Genomic DNA, 27,251 nt, shown 5'->3' on the forward strand with positions numbered 1-27,251 from the left:
TTATTTTCCCCAATATTTTCTGTTAGCTGTATCAGATAAACCTGGTCCTGAGCATTCTGGAATCGTTCCAGAAGAAAATGACCCCAGTGTTGATGCTGTCTCTGGAAATGTAGAGGAAGAAGCCTCCTGTGAAAAAAGTGTGAATCAAGAAATGTCAAGTCAAAGTACTGACTCCACTGCCAACTCACTTGCTGCAAACAATGAACCTCAGCCACACCCAGAATCCTCAGGGCTTGCACCTCCAGACGAGTCCTCTACTAGGACCTCAGCTCTCCAAGAAACTGATGATAGTGATGATGATCCTGTTCTGATCCCAGGGGCAAGGTATCGAGGAGGACCAGGACACAGGTTAGGGGAATACCAATCTGTTACTGCTTGGCAAAATTTTTTTCCTTACGGAATATCTAGAAACCCATGCCTTATATCCTTAAATAAAATAAGTTATTCTTTGACAATTAGCCAACAGTTGATGGCAGTCTAATTTGCCGATATGTAAGATATTGATATATATCGCTATGTTTTCCCTAGGCAGGCAAGTTCCTACAGATCTAATACCTGCTCTCTTGCCTGCTGAGTTTTGCAGTGCTAAATATTGGTAGTTCATTTTTTAACATTCTCCCTTTAGTGGGAAATACAGAAAGTTTATAGATTTGCATACAGGTACATTTTCTTTTAACCGTACTTCAGGTGTTCTTCAGCAAAGCAAGAGCTTGTAACTGTTGTTCAGCAATGCTGTTTGTCTGTAGTACATACATTAAGAGTGATTTGTTCAATTTTTCATTCATCTTTTTTTCTGAAGGAGAAACTAATACTTTTCCTTTTGTTGGTTAATGAATATCACAATGTACAGCAGTAAAACAAAAAGATAGATTACTAGTTGTTGTGATTAATAAAAGACACATTTAGTAAGCTTGATATTTTTTTTTTTCTTGTAAAATATAAACAACTGGACATACTTGCTTGATCATTCAGTAAACCCCCAATTTGGTATTGGTTTGTTCACTAAATTTGATTCTTGGACTTTGTAAAAGCTGAAATAATTATTTAAGCAACATCTTTATTTTTAGACTTAAGAAAATACCTCCTTTACTTGTTTCAGCTCTTATGTAACATAGTGTCAGATGCTTTACCTTTGCTCCTATCCTGTTCAAAGGCAGCATTATCTTGATATTAATTTCTTATGCTAGCAATGCAAAATCCTTACAGGAGGCATTATAATATGTATTCATTAAAAAATCAGAAAGAATTTTATAGTTGTGTTTAGAAAAGGTTTTGACTAATATGCAGTTATAAAATAAAAAGTCATAAGCCACTACATTGTCAGTAGTGACAAAAATAAGTCAGTGGTTGCTTATTTCATAGCATGAGTAATTCTGTTCAATATATGACAGTTTTTATGAAAGCCAATATATACAGATTCCATCATAATCCATGAATTTTCCATGCAATACTGAGTAATTGTAGGTAAACACCTAATGGCAGAACTAGTTTCCACTACAACACCAATATTCATTACGATCTAACGACTGGAAAGCAAGCAGTGAGAAAAATGTGTAATTTTAATCACGTTGTTTTCAGGCAGGATTCTTAGCTTCTCTTCATGCACCTTATGTTGTCTCTATAATGTAATAATCTTCATAGTAATGTAGTAAGAATGACACTTCCAGGTATCATATAGCTGTTACAATTTCCCACTAGTGGGGATATCTTAGATGAAGTTATACTTCATCTGACATGCTTCTTTTCCTCCTTTATGTGCAGCAAGATTTCTTGCTGTAGCAGTTGAAATTTACTTATATAGGAAAGATCATTCCAAGAAAATTAATGATATTATTAGAATTCTTTATGCAGCCTCCTGTTCTCTTATTCTTCCCTCTGATTTCTGACAAAAGTTGCTGTGTTGTCAGTACTGGTTTAGGATTGCCTCCAGGCTTTCATTATTCAGGTTTAATGCTTGACCAATTCATTTTGTTCTGCTTTTGTATGTGTGCAAGCAGCAAATTTTTCTAGTTTTAAATTCTGAGCAGTCAGATATTATTTACACTACATTCCCTCCTGTTTTTCCAGTTTCAGGAGTTTCTAAATACCCTCTGAGATGCTGAAGTAAGGCATCCTGTGTGTGATCAAAGGAATTTGGATTTCCAGAGGGAAAACAGGCACTGGTGGTCCTAAAGGCTAGCTATAAGCCCTCTTAGTATTTATATCCCGTATGAAATAGAGTGAAAGGAACTAGATGTCTTCTACTACTACTGTGAATTCCTTTCATAAACTGATTAAATTTATTTAAACTCCCTCTGGATCATTAACTAGTGGAAAGATACCTCTATAAACATTGTTGCTATAATGGATGTAAATTGACTAAAATTAGTAATTTTATTTTGTGCTAAGATACAGTTTTGATTGAAATACTTTTTCATGCCTAGCGCATATCATTTCATTAATGTTCATCCTGTCCATTTTCAGCCTGTATCTCACTAGACTGATTGCCAAGTTTTTCTCACTCTTAGCAGTAAAAAAATTGTGGTTTTCCTTCAATCATGCTGATTCCTGTCTGTTCTCCTCCATGTTCCACTTCTTTTGTGAATATGGTAGACCAGAATTTTATGCATACTGCACTGTTTGGCTTTTGCTAGGATTAATGGTATTATTGACTGTCTAAGAGAAGATTCTGTGAGATACAAGTAAGCTGTAGTTACTTACTTCTCCTCTCTTGCTGTCTCATAGTGGTGGCTTGTGGTTAGGCATAAGATCAGTTAGCATACTGAAGTCTTCCTTATTTTGTAATTTCTAATTAATGTGTTCTTATCTTTCACCAGAAGGAAGCTCAGCAGTATATGACTATCGATTTTTATACTACTGAATTTCTACCCACCTCTTTTTCTCAAGGTCCTACAGTGCCCTCTATATTCATAAAGTTACCCAACCTTATGTCTTCAATGCACTGCATGAATACATTCCTACGTTTTGCTCAAAGACTATTAGCAATATATTAAACAAAATTGCCTGCAAGACTGGTGCTTAACTCCACCAGGATGCTTCCTATAGGCTTACATTTTCTCTTTTCTCACTTAGTAAATTGTGTAACCTAACAGTTCCTTTACTAAATCTCATTTTCTGAAGTTTATCTAATAATTTAGTTTCCAATACATCATCCCATAAGATAATTAATGGCATTAATATAGAAGTAATAAAGTAGATTTTTCCCTTGAATGTCTGGAGAGGAGTTGCTTTGGGGCTTGTTTGTTTGGGATTTTTCCTTTCTGGACAAGGTTATAAGACTAGCCTGCAACAGTCTTACTTTTTGTGAGCCTATTTTATGCAGTGGTACAAAAAATATTGACTTCTAAATTTTGTCTGTGACATAAAAAGTAGGCCGTAGCCTTCTGAAACTGAATGCTAAAAGCTGTATGACTAATAAGTCTTTTCCAGTATATGTCATTACTAGTTTTATCAATAACCAATTTTAGGTTTCTTTAGGTCGTGTTTTTTATATACCTAATAACTAGCTATTATCTATATTGAAGAGAAACTGCACAGTTGGGGAAATGAGTATACAGGAAACTCTGAGTCATTTTCCCACTGTGAAGTACAATTTTCTCCACTGAGAAATGAAGGATAGGCTTCTGATTCTCTACTCTGAAATCATGATCTTAAACTTCCTCTTAAGGAAAAGAAATGGCTGAAACACACTTTTTATAGTTCTGTTGACAGTACCTGCAGTTAAATAAATTGAGAACTTCCTGCTGCATCAACTCCACTGGTCTCAGTTTAGTTGTAGTAAGATGGATATAGATTTCAGATTTTTGAATGGAATGTTTTCAATTTTGCAAATCTAATATTTACAGAGCTTCCATTATTTGAATTTTCTCTTGGTACAAATCCAACTTTTAAGGTTTTCAAACCAAGAGTGTGGTCTTTTTTTTTTTTTTTTTTCCTATGGCATAAGCTAAGGATAGATATGAGGGACAAATTATTTTTATGGATGCTTATTAATCTCAAAACACAATGAGGATAGGTGGGTTTTCACCAACTAAGCTGAAAGTGAACTGTCAGGAAAGACTATGCAACAGAAACACAAAGTTTACACCTGCTTTACTATTTTGAGCAGGACTTGGAGTAGTAGCAGCAAAACATGGAAAAACAGCACAATCCTTTGGTTGATAAATTTGCTAAGTCACCTAATGTTGACTAGGAATCAGCTAGAAATAGTTTTAACACTGGAGGACATTTCTTCAAAAGAAATAATTGAGAATGTGACATCTGACTTTTCTGAAGCATTTCTGTAGCCATTGAGCATTGCTATAGGAATGGTGAAGATCAGTAACTGAAAGAAGCTAAACAGTTATTTATTTTTTTTGTCATTGGGCTAGTCAATACATGCTCTTTTCAACAAAATGTATAAGGAGCTGTGCAGGTTATTTCTAAATGAATAATAATAAAAAAAAAAAACAAACCAGAACAAAAAACCAAACCAAACCTGTTTTGTACAGCAGAGCAGTTTAGCTAGATACTCAATGGAGAAAATAACCTTCTGGGTATTTTAGGGAATCCATAGGAAAAGATCACTTTCTTTACAAAGACGAGAAGATATGCAGGTATTTAAATCCTGAAGTATGCACATAGCATATCATATCTTCTTCAAAATTGACAATGTCCAGCAAATTTAGTTGGAAGAGAGATACGTGACTTGCCTTAGCACCATACTTTGTAATCTGGGGGGGAGGGGGGGAATCTATGCAAAATATATGTTCTTCTTAATGCATCGATCTTAATTTTTACAAATTAGGAAAACAGCCCTGATTTGTTTTGACTACTTCAGTGACTGAATTAATTGTGTTTGGACTTTGACAGAAGCTGGTCTATGAGCAGAGGCTAAGCCTGGCAAATGTTAAACTAGTAGGTTAAAATTTCAAACAAAAATGAATGTGAAATGAAATGGTTATGCAGCTGCTTCCACTTCTGCTATGATCTATAAAGAATGACTGCATTTCTAAGATCAACTTTGTGTACTGTTATGTAATCTGAATACTGGTTTTGCTGAATTCAAGGTAGTCTCATATACTAGCACTGAGGAGGAGTCTTCTCAGTTTGAAAACGTAGAGCACATTTTGTAATAGATGCTGACCTTTTAAAAACATGATACCCAGCATTTTTGAATGACTTCAGTTGTTGTTCCCTTTACTAGATATAATATCAGAGGAACAGCGATAGGTGATAGAATAATGAGGTAATTAATTATTTTCTTCCTCCCCTCCTCCTCTTTATTTCCATGTAATGGATTTATCAGGTTCTTGGTTTTCATATCTAACTGGCATTTTAAGAATTGCTATACTTTAAATGCTATGAATAACAGAGCATATTGCTTGAGTTATATGCAGCTGCATGTATTGCATGGAAATTGAAAAGAAATGGCAGCATATATATTTAACAATCTATTAACCTTTTTATTGTGTGCCACAGAAATTAATGCAATTTGAAAAGTGTATAGTTTCTGAAGAGCGAATACCTTTTTTTTTTTTTTTATTTAGCTGCTGAGAAATGTGTTATATTTGCATGTGCCACTGCTGACTTGCTTTGCTTGGTAGTAAAAGACACCCAGTTCTGGACAAAAATATACGAATACATGTACCAAAGACTGTTTCTATTTTTTTCCTGAACAAAGTTATGGAACTGAGCATAATTAATAAAGCTATATTTTATAATAAATATTTAGCAAGATACATGCTAAATCATAATATTTCTTTGAATGAAATTAAAATGTCACTTGCTCTCATATTCCATATTGAAATACTTGAATGAATCAATTGTAAGAACATGTAAAGCAATTTGAGCAATTGTGTTTGGCCACACACCGTAAAAGGAAGAAACTAGCTACCATGATTTAATGCCAAAGGCTATATATAAGGGAAATAGCACAAAACTTCTGATAATGAAAATTAACATCTTGGCTTTGTGTGGCTGGAAAGGAAGAGGCTCAAGATTTGATTAAATAAAAGACTTAGGCCAAGTCCTATAATTTAAATGCCTTCAGGAAAATAGCGCAGACATGTATTTCTTTGTCTTATAGTCCAATCTTAGCTGCAGTTGGAATACATGGATTTAACTTGGCAATTTTCTTAAACATTCAGGAATCTGTGTACTTTCTGTGCTTTTAAGTTTCACGATAGGCATTCTTTCTATATAAAAATGTTCACTATGGAGTTATTTAGCTGTTCAGTACAATCCATGGGCATATTTGTTTCATACTGCTATAAATTTAATATAAAAATAAGTGATGCAATCAGCCAAGAATTTCTTATCAGTATATTTTTCTCTGATTTTCATTGTCATTCTGCAGTATATCAGGTGGAAATTTAAAAATGTTTTGTAGCTGAGAATACTTGAAATATTGATTGTGTTAGAAGGCTGGGAAATGACTTAGTGCATTACAGTAAACATTTTATATGATTAGTGGTGAAATAACTTGGGCTTCAGGGCAAAGTCAGTGTCCTGTTAATGTGATGGTTTTGTCCTTGGTTTTGAGCTATCTTTTGCTTGAAATTTGACAGCAGCAGTAAGTCTTTTCCATAGGTTCAGAGGCTTCTAAAGGAACATGGTTGCCTGGAATTAGAAATTTAATAAAATTTTGATATTTAGGAAAGAGTTCTATTTTAACATCTCAGCTGTGGGTTAACCCCAGCAAGCAGCTCTGCCCTACACAGCTCGGTCACTCTCCCCAAGTGGGATGGGGAGAAAATCTGAAAGGTAAAATAGTGAGGGAACTCATGGATTGAGGTAAAGACCAGTACAATGGTTTATTAATTAGGCACCTTCCTGAGTTGAATTTGACTTTGGTGATGAAAGACAGCATGTTAAGACACATGGTTGGAATTCTTGGGCAGGAACATGGTAGCTGGCAGGTGTATTCCTCTACACATACAGCAAAGAAAGTACTATAAGGCATCAGAGAATTAGGTTCTAAATTAGTAGTTATAAGCCCTTAGGTTCTGTGCAGTTGTTTTGGATGGGGAAAACATTTCAAATGAGGTCAACAAGAGGGGGAGAAAAAAATTAATTGAAAGAGCAGAGAGAAAGAACCAAAGTTTCTGGTACTTAGCAAAAAGAGACAATGTTTGTGTGTAAGTAAATCTGGAAAATGAACAAGTTACAAAAATCCTTAATTCTGGAGGAATCAATACTGTGCTCAATACTCGGTACAGAGCTAAGAGGGATGGTAAAAGGAAGCAAGTACAGGTGAGCTTTGCAGCAGCAAAGGAGATGATTGGTCTGCAATAATGGTGTTTGGAAGAAGCAGGGTTATCTAGGGTATCAGATTAATTTTACGGCAGCCACTACATCTGGACCTTTAGTGAAACAAAATTTGTAGCCAAATTCCTGTAGATTCTTTACAAATTGAGTTGATAGATAATTGTTTGGGTTTCCCTCTATTGGAAAACATACCAGAAATTTTTACTATCTTTCTTCTAACTAGTAGATGATTATAGTTATTTTAAAATATGCTGGGCTAGTTAGCCAGAAATTTTTGGGTAATATAGCTTGGGAACTGAGGCCTGCAGCGTGCTCTCTCTCAAAAAAAATTTTTTAAAGGGCAATATGTGACATACTGTGCTTTAAGAAACTAGTTATTTAATTGTGCAAATTGCATTGATTTTAGTTTGTTGTTGTTTGGTTGGGGTTTTTTTAATCTTTATTTCACTTCAGAATTTCTAAACATACAGAAAATGTCTTACATGTCAATTTTTTTAAGGCTTACCTTACATGTTTACATTTTTTTCCATTTCTCTCTGTCGTGGCTTAAGCCCAGTCACACAGCCTCCCTCTCACTCCCTCCCTTCCTCCCCGCCCTGCTCCCGGAGGGATGGGGAGGAGAATCGAAAGAATGTAACTCCCATGGGTTGAGATAAGAACAGTCCAGTAACTAAGGTACAACACAAATCACTACTGCTACCACCAGTAATAAGGGAAATAACAAGGGTAGAGAATACAACCGCTCACCACCTGCTGACCGATACCCAGCCCATCCGAGCAGTGATCTAGCCCTTCCAGGTAACTGCCCCCAGTTCTACATCCTGTGCATGACGTGCTGTGGTATGGAATACCTCTTTGGTTAGTTTGGGTCAGGTGTCCTGTCTCTGCTTCCTCCTGGCTTCCCCTCCTACCTGGCAGAGTGTGATACTCACAAAGTCCTTGGTCAGAGTAAACATGACTTAGCAGCAACTAAAAACATCGGTGTTATCAGCGCTGTTCCCAGGCCAAAAGTCAAAACCACAGCACTAAACCAGCTACTAAGAAGGAGAAAAATTACTGCTACTGCTGAACCCAGGTCACTCATAGCTGCAGATCAGCCTGCATCACAGGGATTTTGTGGGGTTGTTTGTTTTGTTGTGGTTTTTTGAACCTGTGTTTAGTTGAAATAATATAATGGCATCACTTGTAAATCCCTATTCTATTTATCTAAGGCTTAATTTAAACATTTCATTATGTATGAATACATAATGCAACTATATCAATTGATGGAGTTGCCTGAGGAGTGCATAAATTTCATTATTTGGCATTCCATGCTTGGAAGAGTATGCAATTTGGAAGAGAAGCAGCAGCTCACAGTCAGGCTTAAGTTAGGCTGAACTTCGGAACAGTACAGACTGCCTGGTGTGCTTCTGTTATCTACTTGATGCTTCAGGTGATTAGTCTACTATCTTAGCTTATGTTGGCAGAGACAGCAATTGCTTATCATAAATACAAATGAAAATTAAAAAGCCACAAAACCAAATATGTTGGATTTCTTAACTGTTGTGGGTGTTTTTTGGGTTGCCTTTTTTTTGTGTGTGTGTGTGACTTAAAAAAAAGCATCGGAAATCTGTAGTTACGCAAAAGTTGTAATTCTCAGAGAGGATCCTTTTTCCTGTAATGTTCTTTGTTCTGAAATGTCATTAGATTGGGCTTATATTTGTATTTTCTGGAGAAGACTTGCGTCTGCCAGGTTCCTGCCCTTAGCAGTGTGTTACTAGAGTGCCTCAGAACAGTTTCACAGTTATATGATAATATATCAGCTATATGTGTGTTTGGCTTCATTCTCCTGTTGAAGGTAATCATTGACTTTACAAGGTAACTAAATATAAATCTCTTCATGCCTTTTAAAATAAGACCCCAAATCAGGATTTCAGATTCACAGCTGAGTTTACTCAGTAGATAGTTTTTACCAGAAGTTGCTTTGTGCTTCTACTTTTATTTAAAAATGCATGATTCTCACTGCTGAGGGTTTTTTGAATATCTGTATTCAAGCCTAAGGGGATTTAAAGGAGGAGATTAATTTTACTAGAGATGCTTAGATGAAAAATTATGCCAGAAATGACATTGGGTTACCAATTAGTTACTTTAATGCCATCTTGTAATCCCAAGATTTATTACTGCTATCTAGCAAGTAACTCTTCTGAAAGAGCTAGACAAGTCTACTGCTTTGTCAATCCTAATGATGTTTAACTTCTTGGCTTCTTCACTGCACATATTTTATTATGTAATTAATGTGGATAAATACACTTAAAATACAAGTAGCAATCATAGATAAGTGTAAGGCTAGCAGGCATGCTCTGAAACCAAAAGGGTCAAAGGATCTTACTGTGCTGAAAAGCTGTATGCGTTGTTCCCAAAGCTGTGTGATCACTGATGGGGTTGGTAGGAGAATAGTTCATATCGCATGCTTCTTGCTTTTACTTTCTCACACAAACCATTTTTTCTAAGAGCAAGTGCAAAAACTTGCTTTCTAAAAGCAAGTGCAAAATGTACAAATAATTGCTTAAAGTTTGTGTGTTATGTAGTCGTATCATATAAATGCCACCTTTCTTTTTCCTTCACATAGAAGTAAACTGAAGAAGAGAATAATTATGTGATCTTTAAAGCACAGTAGTGTGGTCAGTTTGTGGTTTGTTTGGTTTTTGCTTTTTGGTTTTTTTTAAATATATATTAATGACTTAAAATATATATATTAATGACTTAAAATATAATTTTAAATATATATATTAATATAAATATATATTAATTTGCATTAATTTTCCTTCTCTGCCTAGCTGTAGGATAACACTTTACCTTAATATTTTTTGGTCCAACTTTCTCCTATGACAAAAATGAAACAAAAATATAAGCAGACCACTGGCTGGGAGAATTAGGTATGAGATGGATCTGGTGGGGGTTTTTTTTCTGGAAAAGAGGACTTACTGCAAGAGTCCCCAGGATCAGTGGCTAAAACACCATACCACATTACTTGTAGACAAATTCAGTTTACTAGCTTTCTGGTAGCAGTGTACTGAGGTTGCACATCTATTCAGTTTTGGCTAAGTTTACTTTTCAGGATCATATAAATTCCTGTAAAAGTTTGTATCCTTGCATCCTGCTAAAATCTGTACTTGCTCCTTCTTGAGAGTGACATTCCCCTTGGACTGTGTTCAGGATCTTCTGTGCAACCCTGACATGCAATAAAAGAATAAAAGAGTTAGGTGCTGGTGCTGGGATGTGATAGTTTGGTTACAGCTGGAATAAGGGGGGATCTGCAAATTTAAGAGATAAACAGGAAAAATTTGGCGCCAAGGTCTTTTCATAGATAATTCAAAAAGTAGATTCCTGGAATTAAACACTCACAAAACTAAATAGACAATTTAGCTATTTTTATTTTGTTATGCTGGGAAGTCTTCAGCTGTATCCCTCACTGCTAATGTATAGGATAGTTGCTATCATAATTTATCTCAAATCATCTCTTTTCTTAGTAGAACTTTTTTAAAGCTGTCTAAATCTTGAGTCTTGTCATATAGAAATAATGAACAGAAATACATGTAACAGAATTTTTGGGAAAAACCAAATCACACTGGAAGGTGCACTAGATCCTTAATAACTTTAAATTTTTACAACTTCTGTTTTGGCATAGATTTTTCGCTTCAAAATTTTGTTACCTCATTATGGTTGGAGGATATCTCCTGCACTGAAGAATAAAATAACATGTGAATTTTGCCAATAGCTGAAGTTTGTTCTTCAGAGGGGGAATAAAATCTGGCATCACTTGACACACCCCTGTCTTGCATGCTATTCTTGTTCGAAGCCAGGATGGAAAAAGTTAGTCTGTAATTTTACATTTGGGATAATGTTTATGTCTGTTCCAAACTTATGGATACTGTGTTTGAGTGCTTAATTATTATGTTAAAGTCTTTCTTGATAGCCCATTTCAGTGTTTATAGAGATGGACTCTCAGTAGTGTTCTCTGTCTGCAATTTTTAGACGATCTGCTGTTGCCCGCATTCAGGAGCTCTTCAGGAGAAGGAAAGAAAGAAAAGAAATGGAAGAACTGGAAACATTGAATATTAGACGTCCTTTAATAAAGATGGTTTATAAAGGTCATCGGAACTCCCGAACAATGGTACAAACTCTTTGTCTGTTTTGGGAACTCAGGAGATTTTATGGTCTGAATCAGTGTAGCTGCCACATGCTTGCCAAAAAGGATGCTGTAATGTATCACAAGCACTTTATTCTTTTATATTCAGTTGGAAGCCACACAGCTTGCTCTAAATGAAAATTAAAATTAGTGTGACTTATGTGTCACCATGCTAGGCATTTAAGTTTCCTTGGGTTTAAGACTCTCTTCCCTTAACTTCCTTTGAAAACTTTGGTATTTTTCTTAACTTCTTTTTCATTTTGTCTGTCGTCTTCAGTGGTATAAAATGTGCCTGCCTTCAAAATTATGATTTAATCCTCACTTTGCCTTACAAGCTCTTTAACATTAAAGATTAAATAATGATTTTGAACAGCTTGGAAGGCAAAGTGAGGATTAAATCACAGTTTTTAAGAGCCTTGACATCTCTGAATTATATAAAAAGAAAGTAGTGCTAGTCACTAGATCATAATCTAACTACTAGATACTCTTTTTCATACAAAATGCTGTATTTTAAGGAAAATAGTTACTGTGTTTGTAAAGCTATGGTGCATGAGAAGCAAATGCTGTTTTCCTTGCCATTTCTTTTTTCACTTTTTACAGTATTTTGAAGATGATGTTCTGAGTACTAGGTAGTATTTTGTAGAAGCAGCAGGTGTATTATTTTGCAGATGTTCTAAGATGTTCCCTCTACCTGCAAAAGCTGTTTTCTAGAGTTTGCTTGAATGGCTTTGATGACACTGAGAAGAATGCTTCAGTAAATGTCTATTTCAGTCTACATAAGCAACAGACTTAGAATAAACTTTTATTAATGACAGAGGTTTGCAATTAGCTTAGAAGTCATAGCATGAAGCACCTTGTAGTTAAGAGATATTAAGACTAAGCTTGCCCAAGTGGTCTTAATTCAGCCTGCATCTGCATATGTGTTGTTACACAGATTACGTCACTAATTTTGTTGTTTGGTTTCTTTGGGATGTGGGTTGGTGTTTTTGCCTTTGTTTCACATGAGCACCTATGACAAGGAACACACACAATGAAAAACAATGGAATTTTGCCTGTTGGTTTCTGTGGTGACAAACTTCCTTTTGATCGATGCCCTCTCCTGCAAGGCAAGGCCTGATGGTATTTCTCTTTTTAAATTTGTGAAGGAGACAGCTTAGAGAGGTGTTGTCTCCTACACACCTAAGCAGCCCAGGGATAAATTTTCAATTACATGAACTATTTTAATGCATACAGATATGGAGAGTGAATTAAGGTACTGCAGACAAATTGATTAATTCTGGTACTTTTGAGAACTTAATTTTGCACTCTTACAGTTTTTTAAATAAACATATTTAAAATGTCATTCTTACATTGTCAGAAAGCAAAAGCTAAGTAGCACGCATTGATGTTTCCTTGCACCATTGGCAGGGTTGGAATGTTTTCCTGTTCATCACACAGATCCTTCATATTTAACCACTCAAATGATGTCATTAGATTCCTGGGTGTTACTGGATTTTCATGAACCAGACCTGGGAGTGTGGCAGCAGGGAGTGTGTTCCTAGTGGGGAATGATGGGGAGTGATATTTCCTGTTTCTCTTGGAGGTAAAAAATGCTTTTGTGAGCCCAAACTTCCTTTTTCTTCAGAATTCATCTTTTGCCATGTGCCTTTGGTTGTTTGTCTCTTCCTCACTATTATGCCCTGCAATCTTAGTCTTACTTCCTTTCATATATGCACTATTCTTCCTCTATTCTGCTCACCTCAAATCCCCCTTTTAAAATGTTGACTTTGAAGAAACTTTTCTTCAATAGAGCATCTTTGTGTAATGAATAAACGGCATAAGTGGTGTATGCATATAGTAGAAGTGTGTATATGAGCTTGAAAACAAAATTTTAAAATGTAGTTTCAAATCTGTTTATTTACGTGGTGCTAAAATTAGGTTTTATGAATATTAGAAATGTAAAATCAGTAGGTATGTAAGATAATAAAAAGGAAGCAGGAAAAAGTTGTAATTGCGAACTAAAATATAAACTTATTTATCATTAGAGATATTTTTGATATACTTCTAATAGGATAATGAAAAATATTCACTAAGAGGAGCTGTAAGACAAAGCTGCCGAAAGATGAGTATATTGGAAACACGTCTTTCACTACAGAATCAGGAATGCAGTTTCTCTGGCTTATTTTTAGACTTCAGGATGACTTTATTGCACTGACTGCAATCATTGGCGCGTATTTTCTATAGACAAAAATCTAGCAAGCCTGAAATTTAAAACTGGGCACACTCATGCTGGAAATAAAGTACATATGTTAACAGCAGTAAGGATTAATAATATGCTTAATAATATGATTCTTTATCATGATGATTTTTAAATCAAGATAGCTGGGGCAAAGCACAGAGCAAGCCAATGTCTCTGTCCTTTTCTTCAGTGCATTTACTGAGAAAACTGTGCAGAAAGAAAGATAAGGATGCAGGTGCTGTCCTCTTTAGAGCTGTATTATGATGTGTTGCTTTGGAAATAATTCCATAGTAGAGTTCTGTGTAAATGGTTTCAAACTCAATTCTCTCCCTTATGCCGGAGATATTATAGAATCATAGAATCATAGAAGAGTTAGGGTTGGAAAGGACCTTGAGATCATCTAGTTCCAACCCCCCTGCCATGGGCAGGGACACCCCACACTGAACCATGTCACCCAAGGCCTCATCCAGCCTGGCCTTGAACACCGCCAAGGATGGAGCATTCACAACTTCCCTGGGCAACCCATTCCAGTGCCTCACGACCCTCTCAGTAAAGAATTTCTTCCTTACATCCAATCTAAACTTCCCCTGTTTAAGTTTGAACCCGTTACCCCTTGTCCTGTCACTACAGTCCCTGATGAATAGTCCATCCCCAGCATCCTTGTAGGCCCCCTTCAGATACTGGAAGCCTGCTATGAGGTCTCCAGGCAGCCTTCTCTTCTCCAGGCTGAACAGCCCCAACTTTCTCAGCCTTTCTTCATAGGGGAGGTGCTCCAATCCCCTTATCATCCTCGTGGCCCTCCTCTGGACTTGTTCCAACAGTTCCATGTCCTTTCTGTGTTGAGGACACCAGAACTGCACACAATACTCCAAGTGAGGTCTCACGAGAGCAGAGTAGAGGGGCAGGATCACCTCCTTCGACCTGCTGGTCACGCTCCTTTTGATGCAGCCCAGGATATGGTTGGCTTTCTGGGCTGCGAGTGCACACTGCCGGCTCATGTTCATTTTTTCATCGACCAACACCCCCAAGTCTCTCCGCAGGGCTGCTCTGAATCTCTTCTCTGCCAAACCTGTAGCTGTGCCTGGGATTGCTCCGACCCAGCTGTATGACCTTGCACTTGGCATGGTTAAACTTCATAAGGTTGGCATCAGCCCACCTCACAAGCATGTCGAGGTCCCTCTGGATGGCATCCCTTCCCTCTGGCGTATCAACCAAACCACACAGCTTGGTGTCATCGGCAAACTTGCTGAGGGCGCACTCAATCCCACTGTCCATGTCACTGACAAAGATGTTGAACAAGACCAGTCCCAACACCGATCCCTGAGGGACACCACTCATTACTGGTCTCCAGCCGGACATCGAGCCATTGACCACAACTCTTTGGGTGCGGCCATCCAGCCAGTTCTTTATCCACCAAGTGTTCCACCCATCAAATTGATGTCTCTCCAATTTAGAGACAAGGATGTCATGTGGGACAGTGTCAAACGCCTTGCACAAGTCCAGGTAGATGACGTCAAGTGCTCTGCCCTGTCCATCAGTTTCCTAGCCCCATCATAGAAGGCCACCAAATTGGTCAGGCAGGATTTCCCCTTAGTGAAGCCATGCTGGCTGTCACCAACCGCCTCCTTGTTTTTCATGTGCCTTAGCATGTCTTCCAGGAGAATCTGCTCCAAGATTTTGCCAGGCACAGAGGTGAGACTGACTGGACTGTAATTCCCCGGGTCATCCATTTTCCCCTTCTTGAAAATGGGGGTTATATTTCCCTTCTTCCAGTCGTTGGGAACTTCACCTGACTGCCATGATTTTTCAAATATGATGGACAGTGTCTTAGCAGCTTCATTCACCAGCTCCTTCAGGACCCATGGACTTGTGTACATTTAGGTTTTTAAGATGGTCTCGAACCAGATCCTCTCCTACAGTGGGCCTAGGGTCTTCATTCTCACAGTCCCTGCGTCCGCCTTCCAGGACTTGGGTGGTGAGTTCAGAGACTTTGCCAGTGAAGACTGAGGCAAAGAACCTCAGCCTTCTCCAAATCCCGGGTAGCCAGTTCTCCCGATATCTTCTGGAGGGGGCCTACATTGTCCCTAGTCTGCCTTTTACTCGCTACGTACCTATAGAATCCCTTCCTGTTATCCTTAACATCCCTAGCCAAGTTTAATTCTAACTGGGCCTTAGCCTTCCTCACCTGGTCCCTAGCTTCCCGGACAGCATCCCTGTATTCTTCCCAGGCCGCCTGTCCCTGCTTCCACCTTCTGTAAGCCTCTTTTTTCCTTTGAATTTTCCTGAGCAGCTCCTTATCCATCCAAGAAGGTCTCCTGCCCCTCCTGCTGCACTTCCTTCTAGTTGGGATGCAACACTCCTGAGCTTGGAGCACGTGATCCTTGAATAACAACCAACAGTCTTGGGCCCCCCTGCCCTCTAGGGCTGTATCCCATGGAACCTTACTAAGCAGGCTCCTGAAGAGGCGAAAGTCTGCTCTCTTGAAGTCCAGGGCAGTGAGCTTGCTGCACGCTCTTCTCACTGTCCCAAGGATCTCGAATTCAACCATCTCATGGTCACTGCAACCAAGGCTGCCCTGGAGCGTCACATTTCCAACCAGCCCTTCCCTGTTGGTGAGCACGAGGTCAAGCATAGCACCTCTCCTTGTCGGCTCCTCTATTACTTGCAGAAGAAAGTTGTCTTCCACACAATCGAAGAACCTCCTGGATTGCTTGTGCCGGGCCGTACCGTCACTCGAACAGAAGTCAGGGTGGTTGAAGCGTCCCATGAGAACAAGAGAACAAGGGCCTGTGAGCGTGAGGCTGTTCCTATCTGCCTATAGAGCACTTCATCCACAGATTCCTCTTGATCAGGCAGTCTGTAACAGATCCCCACAGTAATGTCCCCCATCGCTGCTCTGCCTTTAACCCTGACCCACAAACTCTCTGTCGACTGCTCACCTGTCCCCAGAGTTCCATACTCTCCAGCCTATCCCTAACATAAATAGCAACGCCCTCTCCCCGCCTGCCAGGCCTATCTTTTCTAAAGAGCCTGTAACCTTCCATTCCAACACTCCAGTCGTAGGAGCCATCTTAAATGGCGTAAATTTGGTATTCTTAAATACCAAAGATTAGGAACTTACTTCATGCTAAACTTCGAACATTGCCCGTCATCTGTGTGTTCTATGAAAGCTGCTGCATAGGAGATTTCTGTTCACATAGGTATCTCTTTTTTTGCCATTACCTTTTGTAAGAGGTACTGGTAACTGTGTGAAGTGTAATCTTGTGTGTAGGATTACATTTTTAACTTCCAAACTCTTTTCTCCAGCACAAATATCAGACTTTTATGGAGCTTTCAGCTCATATTTTGGACTGAGTTTTGATGGTTCTTGAAGCAATGTGCTTCCTCCCTCTGCCACTTCATCTAGCCTCTCACCCTGTAGATGATATAAGACAGCAATGGAGAAAGATACTGCTATTTAGTCTGTTCCTCTTTTAAAACAGCTTAACAATGGCTATTTTTATGTCCTACTCTGAGTAAAATCAAATTATTTCTGAAGAAGATTGTAGTCATTAGTGAAGGAAGTCATCTATTCTTCTTTGCTGAGACTAATCATTCGAGTTACATCTTTCTAAGAAGAGAGGGCAAGAGATATCTTGGCATGGAAAGATTACATTTAACAAACTTAATAGTTGTTTTTGAAATAAATATTCAAGGGTGGCTTTTTGGGGCATAGAAATTAAATAAGCCACATTATTTCAGGCTGTAATCAAAAGGGTATCTCAAATGTAGCGGGTGTGGAATAATACCAACATTATATTTCAAGCAGATAGATACTGCCACTTTTTCTGGCCTGCCATTTCTCTGTCTTTTATATGATCATTTTCACTGTAATTTTACTCTGTTTCATAGGACACACTGCTTCAGCTACCTTCAGTTCCAAAACTCATGCAGATCTTTGAAATACTCAAGGAGTCTGGGTTTTCACACTGAATTATTAAACACACAATTAATAAATAATGCAGCATTTACTACACAAATAAATTATTTATAAATAACATCTAAGAAATTAAAATAGTGTGTTCTAATATAAATAATATATGAATCCATAAAAAATATAAGTAACATGTGTAAATGATTATCAGATAATACATTATTCTCATAATCCTATGACAATACCATGTTTTGGGGAGAAGGATGGAAAGAAAAAGTTTCAGATTTATTGATATGCTTTTCTCCCAGAGACTTTGTCAAGTTAGCTATCTTGTCATTGACTATGTCTGCTATTCTGTTCTCAGAGGCGGGGACAAGACAGTCTAGCCAGTTTGAGGGAAGGGATGGTTACTTCAGTAGAGAAGTGTTCACAGTGTAGTTAGCAAATGCATATACAGATGAGACTATGAATATTTGTGACACTTAAGAGAGTAGGTTTAAATACCTACTGAATTATAGCATTTCACAGAAGGGAAATAGATGATTTAATAAATCTTCATTTAGTATACTAGCCTAAAGCATGAGCACACTGTTCCCTAAACCCCCCTCTTTTCCTTTTACACAGATGATGTTGTTCCTCTCTTCATTGGATGAAGAGAAGACTTGCGTTGGTGGCAGGGAAAGAAAGGCAGAATGTGACAGGAAGCCTTTGCCGTCTGTCCTGAGACGGTTTGACTGCACCAAAGAAGGCTTTCCATCAGCCTCCCTTAGTGCTGTCGTCTTCCTGGAGAAGCTGCCAGAAGGGAAAAGCCCAACTGCAGGTTGTCTGTGTTATTTCACTGACAAACTATACAGTTGTGGTCTGAGGTGGCTGGTTTTCTGGAAGCCTTCTGAAGGACCATGGATCTTTCTTCAATACCCTTCAGTCAATGGCCCAGTTGTGTTCACTTACAAATAGATATCCAAACTTGCAATGCCATGTTTGTGATATTCCTCCCATCTGTTCCAGTTTATGAAAAATTCTTGAGTAATTTATGCATCTTTTTAATAAAAATTATTACCATGTCATTTTCAGAGGTGTACAATTTCTTCCTTCAAATGTAAGATGTACAGATGTTCAAATGGACAGTTTTCCAGTAAGAGAAGTCTTCCTTGAATGTTTTAATTAATTTGATTATAATCCAGGGTCAAATTACCCTGTGATAAATAACATAATAGTTAGATGAGTTAGCTGTAGGCCAAACCCAAAGATAATCCAATTATAATTTCTGATGGGTGATTTAAAAACTAATATAATTTGTGTGATGCTAGTCAGATCAGTGCAAAGTAAAATTCCATAAACTGGCTTAAGATGACATTCATTGTTAACAGTAGGCCCTCCAACAACTCACTGCCTTTGCAAGATAGGCTTTACCTCGCTCTCTATATTTATGCGCAGCAACATGTGTATTAAAAAAGTCCATGTTGGCCATGTATTACATGTACTCTTTGCTGATAGTATGGGAACATTACCGATATGTGACAAAAGTTAGCCATATCATTTCAAACATTTTGCAAAGGTGCTTGAATACCTCAATGAAGTAATGATAAGAACAACTATATAGAATAGAATGCATCATTGCTGTGTCAAGAAAATGATGGTATTATTTGTTCTATTTACAGGGAGAGATGCTTCTACTTTCATCTATGATTACTGTAATAATTGAAGCTGAAGGGTCACTTCTACCTGGATGCCTTCCTTGTTCAGTGGCTTATAACTTTAATTCCCAGTGCACACACCCCACCCCACCCCCCCGAAGCTCATAAACCTCTGTCTCATGTCCTCTTTCACTCTAAATGGAAAATGCCCACCAGTGATTAACCCGTCACACACGTTAACTTACCAAACTCCTCCCAAAAGCTGTTTCACACACCTCTGTCTCCAGTGTCATTTCTTTCACTTTGGAAAGTGACAAATCTGCTGTCATTTATTTCCAAACTTCAGTCTGTCCCAACACTTCCTTTTTATTTTTAGCAGCCACTTTGCTGTGGAGATCTATAACCTTCTGGATTATCTTTTTTGATAATTATTTAGTAAATGTATCCTTTAAATTTTCTTAGATGTTGTTTTTGCAGATGTCGAGCTCTTACTTCAGAGCTAGTGTTACTGCAGAAATGGGAGTATACTCTTTGATGTGCTTTCCACTAGATAGCCTTATAATTTTCATTTTTACTGCAGATAAAAGAAGCCAATTTTTGGGGATCTAACTTTGTCATGAGTGGTTCAGACTGTGGCCATATTTTCATATGGGATCGACATACTGCTGAACATCTCATGCTGCTGGAAGCTGATAATCATGTGGTGAACTGTCTTCAGCCTCATCCGTTTGACCCAAGTAAGATAATTTCATGTTCAGCTTATCAGTAGTAAAGCATTTTAAAATCTCAGTTTAAATTCTTTGGTCAATAGAGGATTGTAATGATTAATGAACTGTTGTTCTTTTTTCCCACATAAATTAGATAATACTGCTTTTAATTTTGTCTTTTACTAATGACCTTTGGCCCTTACTCAGTAATGACTTGGAATGACAATGTTACCGACACAGCATTTAAAAGAAGTGAAGATGTAATAAGAGGAATCTCCCATTTCTCCCCTCAGTCCATTAAATGTTTTCCATTACACTAATGAGGGAAGTATAGGGTCACTGAAATGCCAGAAACACTTTGGGAATTGATACTGGAATCTCATCTCTACTTGGCTCTATTCAAAAAATTAAGTAGGTGTCTCAGTCTCATTGGCTTCATGAGATTAGAAGAATAAATAAAAGTCATAGAAATCTATTAATTTGTACTTACAGAAAAATATTTAATGGGGGGGAAAAAGGATCAAAGTAGTAGAAGGAAATGTGTATCATCTGACTTGTAGATGGAAAATCTGAACCATTCTCCAGTTTCTGACACAGTCAAAGTATTCATGTTATTTCCTTTTTCCATAGCTTACATAGCTGTAAAGTAACAGTCAGCCATAAATAAATAAGCAAATAAAGTTGTTATAATAATACCAGAAGAGGATGGGGCTTTTCAGGCAATTTGTGGAAACATGGTATACTGCCCTGCATTGCATAAGCTGTGAACTTTTAAATGCTTAATTGAAATTGTGTTCCTGTACATGTTCAGCATGTGTGGCTAGGTTGAACGCTTGTCCTCGATTCAAGACTTCTTTTGGAAGTACATTTCAAATGCCCTGTATTCTTGATGGAGTGCAACTGTCTTCCTGTCACACACTGAAAATGCAATGAAGAGGTCATCCTTCTTGTAGGACAGTTAATCTTGTAGAGTTTTCCAGATCCTGAGAACTTCCTATGGAATTTTTACTTTTGTAGCTGTTCTGTGCAATGATCTAGAGAATGTTCTGCACCTCCTTTTTTTTCATATTTTAACAAGTTGGTTATAAGAGCATCCATTGCTTTTTTTATATTTGAATATAAAATAAGTTTACAAAAAATACGCTGAAATTGTCAAATACCAAAACACATTTGAAATTCTCGCTTCTGTCTTTGCTTCTGGGTCTACAAATTCTAAGGCTTTGTTATTAATGCATATATTTATCAGGCTGTCAGCAGAATTATATTAGTAGTGGTAGGAAGGTTTGTTCTTACTTTCTGCTCCTATCTTATTTGTATTCTGGTGCACTTTTTATTTAAAACAGAATGTTCTTGCTGTTTGTGTTTTCTTCTTATATATATATTAAAAAATGTACTGTGTATAACCTGTGGTTCAGATCTTATACAGAGAAGTAGTAATTATGTAGCTGTTATGTATGTTCAACACTGGAAATGACATTTGCAAGTAAATGCTTCAAGGAAAGTATTTTTCTTCAACTCCAATTAAGTGCAGAAAATACTGGTAAAGGCATCACACATTTAATACAGAATTACTATTACTTCTAGTTCTGGCCTCTTCAGGTATTGATTATGATATAAAAATTTGGTCACCACTGGAAGAATCCAAGATTTTTAACAGAAAACTTGCGGATGAGGTAAGAACATTTTCTCCTTTTTCACAGTAATGTTGAATCTTCCAGTTCTATAAAAGCATTTGGTGCAAATAACTCACATTGAATTAACAAAGTTTTTAATGTTCAACAAATGAGCTACAAATAAAAAGCTGCCCTTTATAATAGCTAACTTTCCTATCATTGGCAATATTTCGTTAACTCTCCTAGAAATTATACGATATGATCTGGTATTATATACGTGAAAGAAGTTGGAAAAAGTATGAACAGTCAAATATAGAAGGGAAACTGGCAGGAACTGAGAAACTAAGGTAGTGCCTGTCTTTAAACAAACAAATTATCTGAAGGAAATACAGTGGTTGGTATATACAGAAGAACAGGGAATGCAAAAATCAATCCCAGTAAATATTCTGTGACATACGGTTAAGGTTGCAACTTGAGAACTTCATGGAATAAAGCAAACATTGCAAGCCAAATCAATTATAACAGTCCATATGTAACACATAATTTTCATACTCTTTAAGCAATAACAGTGTATAAAGCCTACAGTGAACTTATAGTTGACTGCTGAATAATCACATTTTAGTGATTTACATAACAATCTATTAAAATGTTAGATGATTTTCTGTAAGTTATATATTGGGGCAAATTTGGCTGTGGGGTTGTTTGGTTGGGGTGTTTTATTTGTGCAATCTCTTGGACAGCAGGGTATATAGTAGACTAGGTTTTTTAAATTATTATTTCTCTGTATTAGCACTATATATATTTAAAACAAACAGAAACCCAGAACCCTTAGCCACAAGCAACCATATTCCCCTGACCTCCCCCCAACTTGTGAGTTTTGAACATTCGCCATTATTTTAATAGTAGTAACACTGAGTGAAGTGATACTTCTTTGTATATTGTATGATAGTTTTAATCTATGACATGTTTTGGAGCCTTTGGGAGTTAGTTAGAAATATTGCTAAACATAAATATGTGCTTAAAGCAATTGTTTCACTGATCTTTGTAAAACATAATTTTTAATAATAACAAATTATTTAGAGATGTAATTATTTTTTAATTAAAAGATGTAGAACTTTCAAACGATTTGGCCACAGTATGGTTTGTAATTTTATATAGTTTTTGTTTTTTAATTTAATCCTTGTATTGAAATAGCTATGTAAAAGACAAGAGAGTTTCATAGAAATAAAATAGTTTTCACCATGTTACATTTGGCTAGAGTAAGTGTCCAATTCTTAAACTGAACTTTTCATAGAAGAAAAGGTTTAGGGAGAAAGCATTGTGCTTGAGTATAGATACAGTATAGATACACAACCGTAATTAAAATTGAGAAGAGGCCATGACTTCAGTGAATAGGAAAAGACAGTGGGGATGGGAACAAATCTCTTAATAGAGAAAAAGCATCAGAAGCAAGTTGTCAGTGCACTGGAGAAATAGGAGGTGAAAGAGGAAAAATTTGCAGCCTGCTGTCTTCTCAGTTTGCTCTGTTTAGGGAGTGATCAGCTGTGCAAATTGCCTAGTAAGCAGAGAAGAATGACAGAAAACAGGTGCTTTGATTTGGCCAGGAGAAGGCCACTGCAGACATTTGCAAGAACATGTTCCTCACAAAAGGAAGAGGCCTGAGAAGGAGTCTCAGGGAGGTAAAGAAATGCATTATTTTCCCACCTTACAGCAACTGATCTGGGAGGAAGGACTGAATAATAATCAGAACTTGTCTCCACCTAAAAAATTTTATACTTAGTGACAGGAAAAGAAGGTAGCCTTAAAGGTGAGAGGCAAGCTGAAGTGTGGGAATCAAACTTAATGAGAAAGCAAGAAGGATGGCAAGGAAGTACCACAAGGAAGGAACTGAGGCAAAAGAGCTTGAAGTATTGGTTAGTGGATTTTTTACCTTGAAACTAAGGTAGAAGGAGCTGGCTTTTTCAAGTCATTTAGAGGCAGATAGTAGAACTGTTTAGAAAGAATTATGGAGCTGAAGAATCTTCCTGAACTAGAATAAAGAATTTGCTTGTGTTCTGTGGATTTTCTCCAGAAGTTTCAAGCAGCATGAAGGCAGGAGTTTAGGGTAACCTCATCTCTTTTCCTTCCCACATCCTTGGCCAGAGACGGTGCTAGAACTTTTTTCTGTACAGTAGTTGCCATCTGTAACAGCTTTTTCTCTCATCAATCCTCTTCATTTCTTGCAAGGTCTCATTTCCAAAAGTTTTTCTCAGTTGCTCATCTAGCATGCATATGGACAACAGAATGAGGATCTTACTAGAACATTCTTTAGATAGACAGTTAGATATCTGTAGGCAGTCCACTGTCTGACTTTTCTTACCACATACAATTGGTGTAACTGCAATTTAGTAACAGTTATTAAAATATTGCTCCCTTATTGTAATTTTGGACTCTGTAAATGCCTTTTGCATAGGAACATTGTATCTACAAACCCATATTGTTGCGGTACAATGTTGTGTTTATTTTTGATGCTGTTTGTATCCCTTCTCTGCCTCCAGGTTATAACACGTAATGAATTAATGCTGGAAGAGACCAGAAACACTATTACTGTTCCAGCTTCTTTTATGTTACGGATGTTGGCTTCATTGAATCATATAAGAGCAGGTGAGAGGCTTCTGAAGAGCCTGTCCACCACATTGGTCTAGGAAATAGCAGATGGATTGGCAAACCATCAAGATCTTCAGCTGTCTGGGGCTATACTTGGGGTTGGTGAGAAGATTCAAGGGTCTCTTAATGGAAGTGCTTAGGAATTGCTTCTTTAGCGTGAGACTTGCAACATTTTTGCAGCTGTTCTTTTTTACCTTAAAGAGCAAGAAAAGAACAAAATATATATTTAGATGTTACCATACTATCCACCCTGAAATAGCTTATTTGTAATGTAGTACTAATTAGATGTTGAAAAATACTCCCTTTACTAAAGAATGATTCTTATAGTGAGTGCTGTGTGATTGGAAAGCTATTGGGGATGACTGGAATGAGCTGCAAGATAAACTGACTGTCATTGTGGACTTGGAATTGTCTAGGGTTGAAGGAGAGGTTCAAGATACAAGACTGGGGGAGATATTAATGAGGCTGCTGGCAGATGTTCTGGGGCAGCAGGTGCTAGGCTGTCCCTTCAGCGAAAGGGCAGTTCCCCAGGGCTGAAACTGGTGGTTTGAGGGATTGCATGGAAAGTCATTGTTGGGAACTGATGTTCCTGGATGTTAATGCTGGCAAAGTTAATTGCAGTGAAAATGAAGATGTAGGAGAATGGAGAGACATCATACTGGGTAGGAAGCAAGGAGATTAAGTTTTAGGACGTTGGTGTGACATGTGGGGTGGAAACCTAACAGAAGTGTAGATGAAGGTGAAAGTGACTGTAGATACTAAATATGGGGACTCTGGCACTGGCTTAGCAGGGCAGTGGGCTTATAGTGATAAGGCAGGAAGGAAGCTCTTCCTGGTAGCAGCTGCTGCTCTGCTTTCACCTCTTGCTGATCTGTGAGAATAAGAGAGCCAGGAAGATGACACTGTATCCAGCCCAGTGCTATGCCTCACCACTGCTGTAACTGAATATGTAAGTTTGGGTTTTCATTTGTTATGAGTTCTATGGAGTAAAATATTCAAAGAACTGCCCAATGCTTGAGTTAAAATAGTTTCAGCTAAAATCTGTGTTATGGCTGGGTGAAGTATTTCTTAACTTGAGCGATCTTGAGCCAGTCATGTTCCCTCACACATTTCTGTATTTGCCCTTCTGTAAACATTCACATTAACAGGTACTTTTTCTGATGTATGCAGTGACAGTGATTCCCCAGTTTTCTGGAGTATACAGATTTCTAACTTGCAGCTATTCTAGTTTCAGTTCCCCAGAGCAGTGTTTCAATCCCTTGTATTCACTATCTCTTTTTAATATTATGCTTGCATTCACCTTTCCTTGTGCTGACAGCTATTCAGCAGCTACAAGGTTTTTCCTTTTGTATACAAATTTCACTTTTATGCCTTATGGAAATCCTTTAGAGCTTTTCTCCTGTTCTCCTTTCTTGTGGTAACATTACTACCCAGTCTCTGCTGTCAGTCCATATAGTCTTTCTTCTCCCAGTCAGTGTCCATTGTGTAACAGCCCAGGGAGATGGCATGTTATAAATATTTACCAAGAAATGAAAACTTTGGAAGTTCTCTTTACTAAACCTGTGTGTTTTACAGACCGTTTGGAAGGTGACAGATCAGAAGGATCTGGTCAGGAGAATGAAAACGAAGATGAAGAGTAACCGGCAGTTGTGTCCAAGCACCTAGACATTAATGGAATTTGTATAAGACATTGATTATATTTTTCCTTACAGAGCTTTAGTGCAATTCTGAGGTATTGCTTTTGGATAACCTAACCTTTTGTTTTTGAATGACTGTGTGCATGATGTTGGGAGAGTGTGCAAGTTAAAATAAGCAAAAATGTTTTTAAAATGTTTTGGCATGTATGAGGGATGCTAGAAGATGCAAAGTGCAATATTTTCCTTAACCTGCAGATGTGGGAGCTTGGATCAATGTTTTAAAGTAACTTTCATTATAGTAATAAAGTTGGTTCAAATAAATTTCTATACCTGCCATTTGCATGTTTGTTGCTTTCTAATTAAAAGATTTGGTTGCTTTAAGGAGTTTTCTGGTTTTATTTTGTACAACCATTGATTTATCACCTTGTAACTGTAACACCATTACTGCCTTCATGTGCATTTTTTCTTATAATGTTTGTGAAGTGAAAAATACAGTTATTTCTTACAGTGAGCACTGGGATTCTTTGTGACTTTGCGACCCCCCGTGGCTCTTGGTTCTTGCATCTCCATGGACAACCCACACATACGTACACTACATTGTCTTTCCATCAGAATTATGATAGTGCCACTTTATATTCTTTATGTGTGAATCTGTAGTGTTGGTGAAATAGGTGTGTTTCACTAATAGAACCATGAGTATGCATTCTTTGCAACAACAGCAGATACATCTTAATTTTCATTGGATTTAGAGCAGAGAAAGTTTAGTGCAAAGGAACATGAATTTGAAAATTCCTGTGCATCGCTTCCTAGGAGTATTTATTCAGGAAGGAAGGCAGGTCAGTCAGTGTTACGGGCTCTGCCCTTCCTCTATATGTTTTTTGGATGGTATTTTGGAAGAGGAAGTGAAGGAAAGAAAGGAGCAGGGAAAAGAGCAGCTTTGCTTAACGGCTGTTCTTGCCAAGGGTGGCAGACACTGAGGGGCTCTATTGGAAATTGCAGAATGCTGGGAAGAATTATAAATCAGGTGATGAGGGTACAGGAGGCTTCATTACCCTGCTATCAATAAATGTGCATTCATCACAGTCTTCATAAACTTTGCTTATGTCCACAAAAAGAATTCCCCACACTAAATGAAAAAGAACATTACCACAACATTCTGATACCCTGATTCACAATGCAGGCAGGCTGAAAGGACTCAGGGAAGGGATATAAACCACAGAAACAGATGGAGATGGATTGGAGGAGATGGAGAGATTTGTGAGGAAAGAGAAATGAGAATTATATGGAACTCAGCTGGCAGCAACAGTGAGGATACTTGGACAAGGGAAAAATTATGAGAGGAAAAGTGTGAGATGGATAGGGTGTCTGGGTGTTAGTTTGGGTTTTTTTAAAAGAGAAGGTAGGAAATTACTGAAGAAGAGCAAAGTATTGAAGCTTTGAAAGTGATCCAGTGAAGTGAGTTTA

The 27,251-nt window shown here is 37.6% G+C and overlaps 1 protein-coding gene across 5 annotated transcripts in view; it reads left to right on the plus strand.

Annotated features, from left to right (window-relative positions):
* Positions 1-26,283, plus strand: part of DCAF6 (DDB1 and CUL4 associated factor 6) — an 85,279-nt gene extending 58,996 nt beyond the window's left edge. For 3 of the 5 annotated variants that reach the window (XM_080612054.1, XM_080612056.1, XM_080612057.1), the window contains 6 exons: positions 27-348; positions 11,263-11,401; positions 19,765-19,921; positions 21,476-21,564; positions 24,042-24,147; positions 25,726-26,283. In XM_080612054.1, the coding sequence (XP_080468180.1) occupies positions 27-348; positions 11,263-11,401; positions 19,765-19,921; positions 21,476-21,564; positions 24,042-24,147; positions 25,726-25,790 (878 nt within the window). In that variant the 3' untranslated portion in view covers positions 25,791-26,283. Of the gene's footprint in view, positions 1-26; positions 349-11,262; positions 12,536-12,823; positions 13,417-18,171; positions 19,727-19,764; positions 19,922-21,475; positions 21,565-24,041; positions 24,148-25,725 lie in introns of those variants that run through there. The other 2 variants (XR_013956350.1, XM_080612055.1) reach the window with 2 other exon arrangements.
* The last annotated feature ends 968 nt before the right edge of the window (positions 26,284-27,251 follow it).

Source organism: Psittacula echo (genome assembly GCF_963264785.1).
Source record: "Psittacula echo genome assembly, chromosome: 3".
NCBI classification, from domain to species: domain Eukaryota; kingdom Metazoa; phylum Chordata; class Aves; order Psittaciformes; family Psittacidae; genus Psittacula; species Psittacula echo.